Source organism: Amia ocellicauda, chromosome 1 (genome assembly GCF_036373705.1).
Source record: "Amia ocellicauda isolate fAmiCal2 chromosome 1, fAmiCal2.hap1, whole genome shotgun sequence".
NCBI lineage: Eukaryota > Metazoa > Chordata > Actinopteri > Amiiformes > Amiidae > Amia > Amia ocellicauda.
In genome coordinates, this window is record NC_089850.1 from 17,870,948 (window position 1) to 17,884,418 (window position 13,471).

The 13,471-nt window shown below is 38.6% G+C and overlaps 1 protein-coding gene across 1 annotated transcript; it reads right to left on the reverse strand.

Annotated features, from left to right (window-relative positions):
• Positions 1 to 9: 9 nt before the first annotated feature.
• On the reverse strand, positions 10 to 11,266 carry plg (plasminogen). Its single transcript, XM_066697461.1, has 19 exons — positions 11,134 to 11,266; positions 9,116 to 9,251; positions 8,172 to 8,278; positions 7,861 to 7,975; positions 7,474 to 7,613; positions 6,865 to 6,985; positions 6,453 to 6,571; positions 5,773 to 5,935; positions 5,379 to 5,503; positions 4,795 to 4,951; positions 4,051 to 4,250; positions 3,406 to 3,554; positions 3,119 to 3,212; positions 2,777 to 2,891; positions 2,288 to 2,362; positions 1,799 to 1,939; positions 1,068 to 1,174; positions 706 to 851; positions 10 to 391 (listed from the first exon to the last, which is right to left on the reverse strand). The coding sequence occupies exons 1-19, from the start codon at positions 11,180 to 11,182 to the stop codon at positions 227 to 229; spliced, it is 2,424 nt and encodes an 807-aa protein (XP_066553558.1). The 5' UTR covers positions 11,183 to 11,266; the 3' UTR covers positions 10 to 226.
• Positions 11,267 to 13,471: the final 2,205 nt, after the last annotated feature.

Below are 13,471 nucleotides of genomic sequence, written 5' to 3' on the forward strand. Positions count from 1 at the left end.
TCCATAATCTTTTATTTTGATTTCCTTATTTATTGACAATCCCAGTACAGTACTTCCAGTTAGGGTATCTGGTTCTTTTACCAAGATTTTGTCTTTATTTTTTAATAACTTCACGGTGCAGGATTTCAACATGGACAATGTCACTTATTAGTACCCTAAACAAATTGTGTATTATTTTAGCTCAGACTATTTTCGCTTTGCATTTTTCAGGACTAACTTTATTGAATCAAGGATTCTTTTTGATAGTATCCTCGATCCAGTCCACAAACTTCGAGACTCTTGCATAGACTCCCGGTTTCATGGCGTGTGCACAACCCAGGCCCCAAGATGTGACTCCCTGGAGAACAAAGCTTTCTTTTGAGTAGCAGACCAGCGGACCCCCACTGTCACCCTGTGGGCAGAGATGTTAAGTGTGGTCAGAACCAGCCACAGTCGTGGAAATGACAAATAAACAAAAGGCTGACACTAAATATTCCTGGAGATATTGCAGCCTGCTTAAAATGCTAGATGTTGATACTTGTTGGTGATATTCATAACATTCACCTCAAAGCAACCAAATGGTAAATGACTATTTGAGAATGGGGTCAATATTCATCTTGAAAATACTGTAATTATTAATAGCTTGTATTTACCCCTGTAAATATCAATTAATGGCCTTCTTTACTTTAAAAGACAAATGAGACGCAATGGTGGACTTCATCTTACCTGGCAACTGTCAGTTCCTCCCTCTATATTTCCTGCGCACAGCTCATGTTCCTGCACCCTTCCAGCCAGATATGAAGGACGGTTGCATACTTTATTGTCTATGATCGGGAAGCCAGTTTCTTTAAGCACCCCCTCTCCGCCAGTACCTGCACACACATGACATCGAACACAGCCATGAGTGAGTTAGTCTGGCTGGGACACTGTGCACTAACTCTGATGTTTAGCATTTCATGAACCTGTTCGGACCAGACAAGCATCATGACTTTGGTACCGTTCTGGATCGGTTGACTCTGTGGTTGTTAACTTTGCACCCTGGAAAAAGGTCTCCATTAAACATATCAGAGTTCTTTAAATTCCTTTACCTTGTGTCTCTCCCCAGCCTGTTACGTAGCACTCTGTCTCACTTGGCACGATGTAATCTTTCTCTGGCAAGCAAACGGGCAGCACCTTGTCATTTAAAATAGCAGGACTGAAACAAAGCAGACATAAAGCACTTATGTAACTACTGTTCCCTAATTTAATATAATTTCAGTTTGTAGATTTACTCATTCTTCTGTTTTTAGATATATTCACATTTTTACCGGAAACCCACCAGTCACTACACATCCGGTAGAATCCCTGTGAGGAACCAGCCTATTACGAAATAAACTGTAGATATTTCAGCAGCATATTTTCATACAGATAAAGTATATACTTAATTGATCTTTTTAATGACAGAAACTGTAAATATATGGTTGAAATACTTATCAACAGAACAACATTAAAGGGTATCTTGGTTCAGGTTAACTTCTTTACAGTTCTCTAGGCTGATTCAGTGTCAACCAGCACAAAGATATTGTTGATAAATAAGTATGTTGAGTTACATTTATCGTAAAGGTGATTTTTTAATTGCAGTATGCTTAAGAGAACAAATTAAAATGTGCAAAGATTGCAATGAAAACTATCACAAACTTCACCTTGAATGAACATTTCTTTGTGCAGATTTCTAAATGACTAGGTTGGTTCACATTTCCACCTCTATCTGATGCACATAACTGGACATTCAGGCAGATGTCAACAAAAAGGTGCTGAAGTCCCAAGTCCCATACAAAACCTTGTTAGCTTGAGCAATGCAATGTCTTTTCCCGATGGTCCTTCGATCAGTTTCTCCACATCTCGCACCTGCTTTGACGGCTCGTCTGCTTTTTCGGTGTTGATTCCAAGATATATTTTATAGAAAGAAGGCCTCTTTGATCTGCAGAGGAAGATAGCAACGACTAATTCAATTATGAATGAAAACACGGGTGAAATCTCTGTGTTTGGAGTTCCTTTTCTGTTTAGTCAGTCCCACCACAAATATCTAAAACAGTTTCTTCAAAGATACAAATAAATGAGTTCAATTCAATTGAAAACGTCTTTATATATAAGCATTGTTGTGAAAAAGCAATATGTTTAAACACTATGAATCCTAAGAAGAACGGGCAATTCAATTAAAACTCCTACCGTGATGTCTTGAAGAAGCTTGTCTGTATTGATATCCATCAAGCGGGTTCACTTAAACCTTAGCTGTTTCTGTGCTGAGGAGTGAGACATAGTTACCTACCTTTCTAGGCAATGGGCTGCTGTCAGAACCCACTGAGGCCTTATCAGAGTCCCTCCACAGAAGTGTATATGGGAACTGGAACACAGGAATTATTATTGTGACATCTGTACCTATCCTTATGATATGTTCATACACCCTATGCATGTACTGTACCCATGCAGTAAAACACATATGTGGCTATGTACATTATAATTTTTTGTCCACCAGCTTATTAAAGATTAAACAATCAAAACGAAATAACATGCAGGCTAGACGTAGTTGTTTAATTAAGATGTCTTTACTTCAGTAACATAACTTTCTGTTGAGCAAGGCATTCCAGCTCAAACTATATTTGCATTAGAGGTTTCTTGCTTCAACATCACTGTTTTTCCATGTGATAATACTCCCTATATATAGTGCATTTAATTAATGTATAAATGTATAATGCACTATCTATATTTTATACGCACGTTTTCCCCATGGGAGACTGTGAGAAAGCGGCTCTGTTACCTCGTCCGAAGACTAATCTGCCAAGGCCAAGAGTAAGGTTTGGACGTACAGCCACCAACAATTCTGCCAAAACATCTCTTGGGCTTTATCACTGGTTTTCCGCATTGCATGGTATCTATTTAAAAGTGATATGTAGCAAAGAAAAAGTGTTAGATATATATAAAGAAAGATTGTAAATATATTGTCAAATTAATCAAATAATATCAAAAGGTGGGGCTATCTGTCTATAACATATATTGGTCCATTGGAACCTACTAGAGACTATCTTACAGAAAATACTTCAAGATCTTCCATAAAGTCTAATTATATGTTTTTATACTAAAGAGAGGTAAGAATCCTTACCACAGGATGGAATTTGACAATAGTCCCATTTTTTCTGTGGATCTGTGGTGTAGCACCAGGGCCCGTTCACATCCCCATCAGGGTTTCTGCAGTTCTGAGAAAAAGCATTTCTGGATTTAGCAGCAGTTTGCCTTACATACATAGTCTGACATAGAAATAACAGCACAGGAAGAGTGTGGCCTTGCAATTGCTGTGTAATTAAACATTGCATACAAAACAGCTTAGTAATAGTGCTTGCATTTATGTTGTAATTTGCTTATGGCATGGTCAGAGGCACCCAGACTCACATTGGACTCCAGCCCCTTGTCCGGATGGGTTTGGGGAGTGAAGCTGGCGTGTGCGTGGGGGGTGTTGGAGGTCCATGCCTGGCAGGTCACGCCCAGGGCTGTGATGGAGGTCGGACCTCGGTAGTCTGTCCCGATGCCGATTCTGCAGTCTGAAGGAGCACATTACATGTGAAATGTGTTTAGACATAGACATGCACTTCAACAGACATTTATTTGGAAATGTAAATGTTGTTTATGGATACAAATGAAGGCAGGAACAAATTCGGTTGAAAGTATGGTATTGTTTTAAATAGTTTGCAAAATTATGGATTAAATGTTTATTTAGCGCTCAAATTAGGGTTATTTTTCGAGTAGAGGACACTTACAAATTTGGAATAAGAACTTAGAACTTCCTAACTTAGAACATTTGCAACTGCTAAGTTGTATTTATCTACACAGATGAAGGTAGTAATGGTCTTATAGTTACATTTAGAATGTCTGCAGGGTATTATACTGATTTCTAAAATAAATGTTGCTGTCAGATTAGACACATATGGAACATATGCCTGGACGCTGCTCTGGAGAAGGACAAGAGAATCTGAACGTCTCAATTGGCTGGAGGACTGATGAGCCTGGCTTTCTGATAGGGAGTGAGAAATCGCTCACCTTTGGCGGTGTCCACAGTAGGAGGGACTTCGGGCACGGGTACGACAACGGTAGGACCAGCGGCGGACACGACTGGTGGATTTACTGGCACTATGCATTTCTCGACCCGGCAGTACTCCCAGCGCACTGAGGGGTCTATGGTGTAGCACCAGGGGGCACGGTCACCATCCGGGTTCCTGCAGTAGTTTCTTCGTAGGTCACTGCAGAGCGTGAGAAGGAAGAGTTTGTTCTGCTAACACTGTATGATGAGGCTGTGTCTGTCACCCCCGATTTCTGAGGCAGATGGAAAAGATGATACCCTGTGCAATGATAACTTGGGCATGCCTGAGAAGGCAAACGTTATCCATTCTTAATCATACAAGCTGTGCCCCAGCTACACAATTAAGGCAAATAACACATTCTCATTAACATCAGTTAAGAAATTGATTGGTTTTCTTTAATATTATTATGCTCAAAGTAGCAGAGATATGAACACAATTATTACTGATGTGTGGGCGGGTATGTCTTATTCCCATAACTTGTGTGCTATTGTTTAGGGATTTTTTTCAGTATTGCCATTGCAGTAGGTTATCATTTCCATTTTGTGAATAAGATTGTAAGGAATAATTCTACCACCTTAACGAGAAGGCAAGACCACTGGAGAAATTAGCACTATACTTTCAAAACCAGAAAATATTTAAATTGCACTTTGGACAGCTTGACAGTTTGTGAATTCTGTTTTAATGGCAGTCTGAAATGTCTTACGCAGCTGGATATGCCTGTGGCGTCTTCTGGTGAGTGTGAGGCGACATGGCACTCCAGGCTTGGCACTTCTTTCCACTGATAGTCTCTGACGTGATGCCCCGGTAACTGGTCCCATTGTCCTCATAACAATCCGCCACAGTAGGGTTGACTGGTTCATCTAGAGTGGACAAAGGAGGAACAAATAAGTCACTTTGGCATTCTGTGGTTTAACAGGCTGGCCTGCCACTCTTGGGGTTGGGGCCAGTTCTCCAGTTTTGCTCTGTAAGACTCGGTGGGCTTCAGCTAACACAAGACATGCCACTGTGCACACCATGTCAGGGACACTCTGCACCTTGTGTGCATTTTATAGTCCCAAAATTTGCCGCCCCTTCCACAATTTACTTCACACGCACACAGGCCAGATTCCAGTATGTTCTGTCTTACTATACATGCCAGGCAATTCCTAGTGCTCTGGTATGCATGCAGTCCCTAGAGAGGGATCAAGCTACTTCCAGTCTATAGCAACCAACTTCGTATAAGGCCCTCAGCAGGCAAGCACAGTACAATGGGTTTAAAGCAAGGAGTAGAGTCATTTTCATACTTACATATGCTGGGCTGGTCCCCACAGGTTGGCACCTTGCAGTATTCCCACCGTGTTGCGATGTCAGTGGTGTAGCACCAGGGCATCCGTTCGTTGTCCGGGTTCCGACAGTAGTTCTGTTCCATGCTTCTGGAATGACAGCAACACTCCACATAGCATTCCTAGGCACCCATTCCACAGTGGCTGACTTGATTGTCAGTGTTGGAAATGATACAAACAAGCATCAGAGATGGCACGGTCTCTCTTTGTACACGTTCTATACAAGATTTCTAGATTATTCTTGTTGCTGTTGCTATTATTATTAATAAAACAAGATTCTCGGGAGAAAGAAAAGAGCATAGGTCATAGGTTATGCAAACAGAGCTGAAATGAAACCTACAGACACAAATTCTACTTACTTGCAGGGGTAATTTTCTGGAGTCCTGGAATGTTTATGTGGAACCTGAGAGCTCCAGGCCTGGCAAGTCTTCCCCGACTCGGTCACAGAGATGGTTCCTCTGTAATTGATGCCATCACCAGTGGCACAGGTGAGCTCGGGAGCAATTGAAGGAGGTTCACTGGCTGAGAGGGAGAGGTTAAAGTGTGAATCCAGGCAAACAGGCCTGTGTATGAATGCAAATCTAAACAGACAGATCACACACAAAAAATACAAATATAATGGATTATACATGATCCCAGAGGAGATTAGTTAATGCAACATGCTGTACAGAACAATAAATCAGAAAGGCACAAACACACAAATTGTAATAAAACATGTGGAAACCACAACAAATAATGAACTTAACAAAGATGAAAAGTGTATCCAAGTGTGAATAATAAGTTTTTAAAATCAATTAATTTGACAAATGGACAGTTTTTGTTATTTGACATATTTGACCATATTCACAAAACTTAAACTGCATATTAAGTTAACCATCCTTTTTTTAATAGATGGAAATAAACATCCAATGACCCAAAATAAGATTGAGAGGGAGAACTGGTGTTACGTGAGGGTTGTGTCAGAAAGGGTAGTGGTGTAAAGAGGCATGGCCATGTATCTGTCAGTGTGGCAGTGTGGCACATCCCAGACTGGGCTTACTGCAGCGGGGAATATTGCAGAACTCCCAGCGTTTGGTTGGGTTTGTGGTGAAGCACCAAGGCTTGGGTTCTCCATCCGGGTTGCGGCAGTAGTTCTCCTGCAGGTATTTATCAGGAAGCCTGATGGTCAGAAAAAAACACATTGTTACGATCTAGAAAGCAGAGACATATTGCAGGTAGAAGTCTCAGTCCACTGTTACAGGAAAACTCAGTGAGGGAGCTGCTGAGGACCATCCCACGTATCCCATGGGACTATGGCGAATGATTCCTGCACATCAATGGACTGTGGGTTCTCTTATCCCTTTGTGCACTTTACAATTTCCTTCATTATCTCGTCTTTTAATCTCACATCCTTGTTGTGGACAATCTTTGTGCCATTCAGTGCAATTGCAGACACAGCTGTCCCCACTTACATCTGGGGTTGGTATCCGTGGGTGTGAGGTGTTTGTGAATCCCAGCGTTGGCATGTGAAGCCCGTCTCTGTTTTGGACACTTTCCCCCTATAGTCCTCCCCACTGCAGTACATACAGTCCTCTGTAGGAAATATAAAACAGTTTAAAAAAATAGGTTAAGAAAGAGATGGATAACAAACACGATGGTCTGCATATATGTCAGGCTCGATGTAAGTACTGTTAACCAAAATTGCAACTAATTTGGTTATGGCCCCTTGTCCCTTGCCATAATAAAGTGGAGAATTCTAATGCTCAGAAGCATTGAGATGACGTTTAAATGTTCTTGTTGTCATTGTGCTTAATGGAGCCTAGGCCTACCCTATATCTTATTGACTGATAGAATCCTTTTAGTGGGTTCATAGTTACTCCATCAGGGTATGTACGGGCTGTAGCATGTGACTGACACTCTGTAATACCTTAACACCTTAAAATTGGCTTGCAAAATCCTAATGAATTAATGTTTACAAAACACAAGAATAACACCTGAATATCTCACGCTCTTTGCATTGTTTTCTCAACCATTCACAATATGGGTGTATTTTAGGAAGAGTTGGTAGACAGTTGTAATACCATCACAGTCTTGGATGGTGCAGTGTTCCCATCTTATGTTGGGGTCAGTGGTGTAGCACCAAGGTCCCAAGACGTCACCATCAGGGTTTCGGCAGAAGTTAGACTCCAGGTCAGCATCTGGGTGTGAACTTGGGTTGATGCTGAGAAAACAGTTTTATGAGTGTGTGACTGATGGGTAAGGTATGACACTTTCTATTAATTTGCACCTACCAAAACCACACCAGAGACTATCGAAGTATAAGTATTTTGTAACCACTTATTATACTATTTTCCACATAAATTCAGACCTCAGACAGGTTTGCAAGCTAATGTGGTTGGGTAAAATGTTTTGAGATGTTGCCAGAGTGCAGTAAATAATCATAAAAATAGTAATAATGGTAATAATACTTAGGCTTATGTGGGAAGCTTGCCGTCCATCTTTGGCACGTCTTCCCTGACTGAGATTTGGACAGTGTTCCCCTGTAGTCTACTCCATTGCCAGTCTTGCATTCACGCAGGTATACTGAAAGGAACAGGAGTTACAGCACATTAATTTATTCTACAGTCAAGTGAGCTCTGCAGATGAGTTTTCATATGCAACACATCAGTTTATCATAAAAATGTACATGAAGGTACAGATTTGTGTCATTCTTCAGTGTTCCGGAACTGTCCAGGCCCACTACAGTGACTATGACAGAGTAGCATTGTCAAATACTTACTTTTCTTCTCGTACAAGACTGTGTCCATCCGGCGCAGCACGGTCTCTGTTTTAGTGGTTGCTGGTAATGTTGTGCACGCTTGGTCTTTCAGTGTATAGAAAAAAGATCTTGGAAAGGGACAGGAATAGCAAAATAGAGTTGCAAAAAGAGAGTTATTTCATGTCCAAGCTATAGTCAGACATTATTATTATTATTTATTTATTTATTTTTATTTCTTGGCAGACGGCCTTATCCAGGGCGACTTACACCATAAGTGTAATACAAAGTGCAAGAATACAGTTAAGTACAAGGTATCAAACATTACAAATTCAAATTTACAATAAACAAAGCAATTCAAGATATAATACATTTTACAACTTCCAATTTACACAGGTAAGTACAGTAAGTGCGGACATACATCCTGGAAAGTAAAGCTAATGCTGGTACTGTTGTATTTCCTTTTGTTCCTACATGCTGCACTTCCTTTAGACAATAGTCAAATAGTAGTCTCTCTATCTCTATTCTGTAAAAGAGAGACTCAGGATTTCAATGTCTTTTCTACAAAAGACACCAGAGTGCAGAGGGTACAAAAACATCTACTTTTTGTGCTTACAAATTCCCAAACTTATTTTTTCAGCGACAGTGACACCTAGGGGCAATGAATATTTACAGCATCTGAATATAAAGGAAGGAGGCTTACTGGAGCTTTGAAGACAAACATTATCCAAACAAATAATCTCATACATTAGTCTATATGAATTCAAAAGCTAAATATATCCCTTATTAATTTTTTTGTATTATTATTATTAACATTAAAATTTAATCAGTGGAATCATAGTAGTGTACATATTGGATTATTTTCTCTGTGAATTATGGTTTAAACATGACATGGATGTTCATATAGATATATATTTTTTATAATAACTTCCAATATCCAGAAAGAAGGAAAGAAAGAAAGAATGTACCTGCAAGTAAACACTGTCTCGCTGTCACATTTCTCTGCACATTCAAGAGCAGTCATGGTTGAGTACTTTCTTTTAATGACAGAGAATATCCAAGCTCCTTCTGTTTTAGCATAATCATCTAAAGTACTGGCAGTCACTAAAAGGAGGGAGGAAAAGACATTGTTTATTCAGTTTATTAAAAGAATTATGAGCTACATTAAAATAAATTGCGTGCTATTAGTCATATATGTAGAAATTACAATGAGACGTCCACACACAGGGGAAGGTACATAGCTCAGCAATATAAAAGAAACCAGCTTGGCCACCCAAGGTGCCATAAATCAACTCCATAGAACACATTAATACAATCTGACTTGTAATTTCAGGACATGCAGTGTCTGTCCAGCTAAAAACAAAACTACGTTCTTTCTTAACTGTCAAGCATGGATTAAGTGTCAATTTATATTTAAATCACAAGTACGTTGACATTAAGACATCTCCAGTTGTGTGATCATCCAGGTACAATCAAGAGATCTCCAAGCTGCTTCCTGGATGCAATGTGCCATCAAGACCAGGATCTGTGACAGGTATAAGCCAGCACTGGGGATCTTTTTGTTTCTATGCTTAATGTCATCAGCCAGTTAATGTTAGATCATTACTTGCTTGTAACATTGTGAAATTTAAGAAATCCCTGGTCCATCGAATTCAGATCACATTCCAATGATTTGTTCCATAATTTTTCCTCTTGAATGTGTTGACGTCTGAAGCAGACTCAGTCAGTTGCTTCTGGTAGTCTATGTGATGTCACTCTCAGCATGGCACCCCTCACCCCCAATTTAACCCTCACACCATAGTGTGTACATTGAGAGAGAGTTGCTTCAGGGGGAGGGTTGAGAGCAACCTCTTCAGAGTGACATCACAGGAAAGAGTTGAGCTCCAGAATACGATAAAGCAAACAAACATAATCTGACAATTCATATTCATAGAGAAACACATTGGTTAGTGCTATATTTTTAAATAAATACAAAATACTACTCAGTAGACCTTAAAGAGCAACCTGTTTTGTTATTCTAGAGTTTGGATGAAGAGATTGGCCATACTTTTGGCCAAAGTCCTATTCTTGTAATTTGGGTTGTAACAATAGTTGTTTCAAAACAATAGTTATATTTAAAAATAACAAATTGTATGTTTTTTATTATTCTGTAGAAAATAAATTATACAAGGTAAAAAGCTTAATCCTAAAATATTGTTTTAAAAAAGAAAAATCTTCTTTCCAAGAACCAGAGTTAGTAGTTAATATTTAATATCCTACAGAGAGTCAATATGCAGTTTTTGGCGAAGTCCTTGAATTGCGTAAGCTTCTCTGAATAATTTCTGTAGAATTCTATGTATAAAATAAGTGGGCAAAATTATATTTTTATTTTAAATAAATTATAATGAACAAAGAGCAGAATAAGATTTCATAGTGGTTATAATAAATTATATTTAGTAATATGAAATAATCTACAATTTATATTAAGAATCTACCAGTGAGAGTACGATGCAAAGTAAAGAATGAATATGCCCCAACTAAAATTAATACAATTTTGAAGGCCTTGCATCTTTATTTTAATTCATTACTATAGTATAGAACATTAATAAAAAAAATTACAGCACACATTCTATTCCTGATTTTTATAGCAGAAAGTGTGATAGATGCAATCTGTATTTTTGTTTTAGAAAAAATACAATTTAATTTATACTTAACATGATATTAAACATTTTTTTCTATAGAAACATTTATCACTACCACTACTACTACTATTACTATCATGATATATATATATATATATATACACACACACATACAACCCCCCTCTACACATCCTACCATCCCACACAAACACCCCACACTTCAGTGACTAGTAAAATGGCAAAAAGAAAAACACTTTTATATGAATAACAGCTAAAGCTACTATGTAAAAAAATGCTTTGATTCCTGTCTTCAACAAACTCCAAGGGAGAACATCATGATTCAGATAAGTTCAGCAGTGGCTTACCTGAACATAGGAGGGTGCAAAGTAAGCAGGCTGCTTTGCTGATAGCCATTTTGGCACTGACATTCAGCAATCAAAGCTCCCCAATGTTTTGTACCTTTATTAGCCCAGGGAATCAGGTAAATAGATAGATACCACTATTAGTCAATCATTATCCTGACAAGGACACACAGAAAACTGGGCTTTGAACTCCAGACCTTCCGGTCAGATCCATGTTTAAACTTTCCCGTTATTTTTGTGGTATATAATAGACAAGATGTGTTTCTCCAAAATGTCCAACTAACCACTTAGATTTTTAATGAAACTAACAAAGAAATCACCACAATTAAAAATAAAGTTGTTTAATTATGAACCCTACACAATAAAATTAAGAATTAAGATCGCAAATCAATTTTAAGTGTTGCAATTCAAAGCAAACACCGATGTGTATTGTACAATCACATGCCCCAGAAATCATCTGCTCAGTTCATTACTGTGTCACCTAAATAAAACATTAAGCATAGCACTATTGACATTTATCTTTATTCCCTTAGAAAATGTGCAACAAAAGTAACCACAAAACACTGAGCTGAATTAAACCATAACATTGAAAATCTTTGCACTATGTTACCTGTCCTTAAAATCAATAAAAACAGTTAAATGATTTACTGACAAAGTAAAGTTCTTATCTTGCAAACAAGTCTTTAACTGAATCCTCACCCGCCACCCCCCTCAAAAAAAATATTCTTGGGTTTGCAATAGTAATCACTTTGTATCAATTTGTAATGGAATGTAATGCAATCAATTTTGATTGATTTTGTGAGGACAAATAAAAAGAAAAACACAGTACAGTACAGTACAGTGCTGTCACTGATCACTTAAGCCAATGTTAAAAGAGTGGAACCTAGAAACCTCAAATAAATATTCATGAACTGCAATACATATCGCAAACACCACTCCATTTGTAGGGAACATCCGATGAATTCAAAAGTCGATGGTAAAACAAGGAGAAAATGTTGATTGCTCTCAGTTGAGTTTCCCCTGAAAGCCTTTGTTTTTTTCAGTGCTAAATAAGTACTGGTATTTTTATGTGGTATACATATTATTCTGGTTCATTTTGTGTGTGTGTGAAAATGCACTTTTTAAACGGTGTTGAAATTCTTTCTGATATTAGGTTAAAGAGCAGTAATTCACTCTTATGACAACTCAGCCATAGTCTGATTGAGTGAGTGTGTGTGTGTGTGTTGTCTACCCTCAATAAATCCATACAGAACTGTAGCAGTAACCCCTCCTAATACAGATTGTGTCCCAGGAATGAACTGCAGGGAAATGTACTGCAGAAATTAGCTGCCTGATCTCATCCTCAAATTGTTGCATTTTTGTCTGTAGGTGTCACCAGAGTAACTATACTGTTAGAATAAACAGCTGTTTAATTTTATGTTTGTGTGTACTCTAATAAATTTGTTATTTATATATATCAGAAGAAATGTAAAAGAAGATCATTCCTATTTTGTATGGGGCAAATTCACTGTAAGATTTGATTTGGGAAAGTGCCCTGCCTAGATGCCAGATATATTCTCTTTGTATCACTGTTGCTGCAAGATAGTGTACATTATGTGCACATCAGCTTAGTGGGCCAGGCACAGTCCAGTGTCTGTGTAGCTGCTTTTAGAATAAACACAACTATCTCTTTCAAGGTCAAATACAGTTCAAAAGACAAAGAAGTCTGTGATAAAGTTTGGGGTACCTCACTGACGTCACGTAGTTGACCTGCCACCAAATGGAGTAATCTTCTATATATGATAGTATGTTCTTTAGAAAAAGTCTTCCCAACTGTCCGTCTCTGGAGCACCTCGTTAAAGTTGAATAAACGACTTTGGTATTATTCTAATTAGATCAGAGTGTTCCTTGTCCACCTATCTATTGAGGGAGTAAATGTCTCCCTTTCAGATGTTTCATATGTCTAGCGCAATAACTATAGATGGGGTAAGTGATTGTGATAATAATATGATATATAAACATGGTGTGCTCCCTTCACCACACATCCTAAATCTCTGGATAGGAGAGGCTCCCCTGTGTCCTCTGTGTTCATTGCTGGCAATCAGTTTACTTAGGATCATGATCAAGTACAGCAATGTTTGGCCTTAGCATTGGAAGACAGGTGTAGCATGATCAGTAAGTTGCCACAGCTCCCACCGAAGCATTACACACAAAGGACAATGCTCCTCTGTCCAAGGGAGTGACCACCAAGGAAAGGTAATAAACCCAAGCCTTGTCTGGGACACCTGGTAGCTGTCAGCGATTGGAAAATGTGAGCAGACATTGGTCAATGGCTTATATTTCCACCTGAAATTGCCACCAC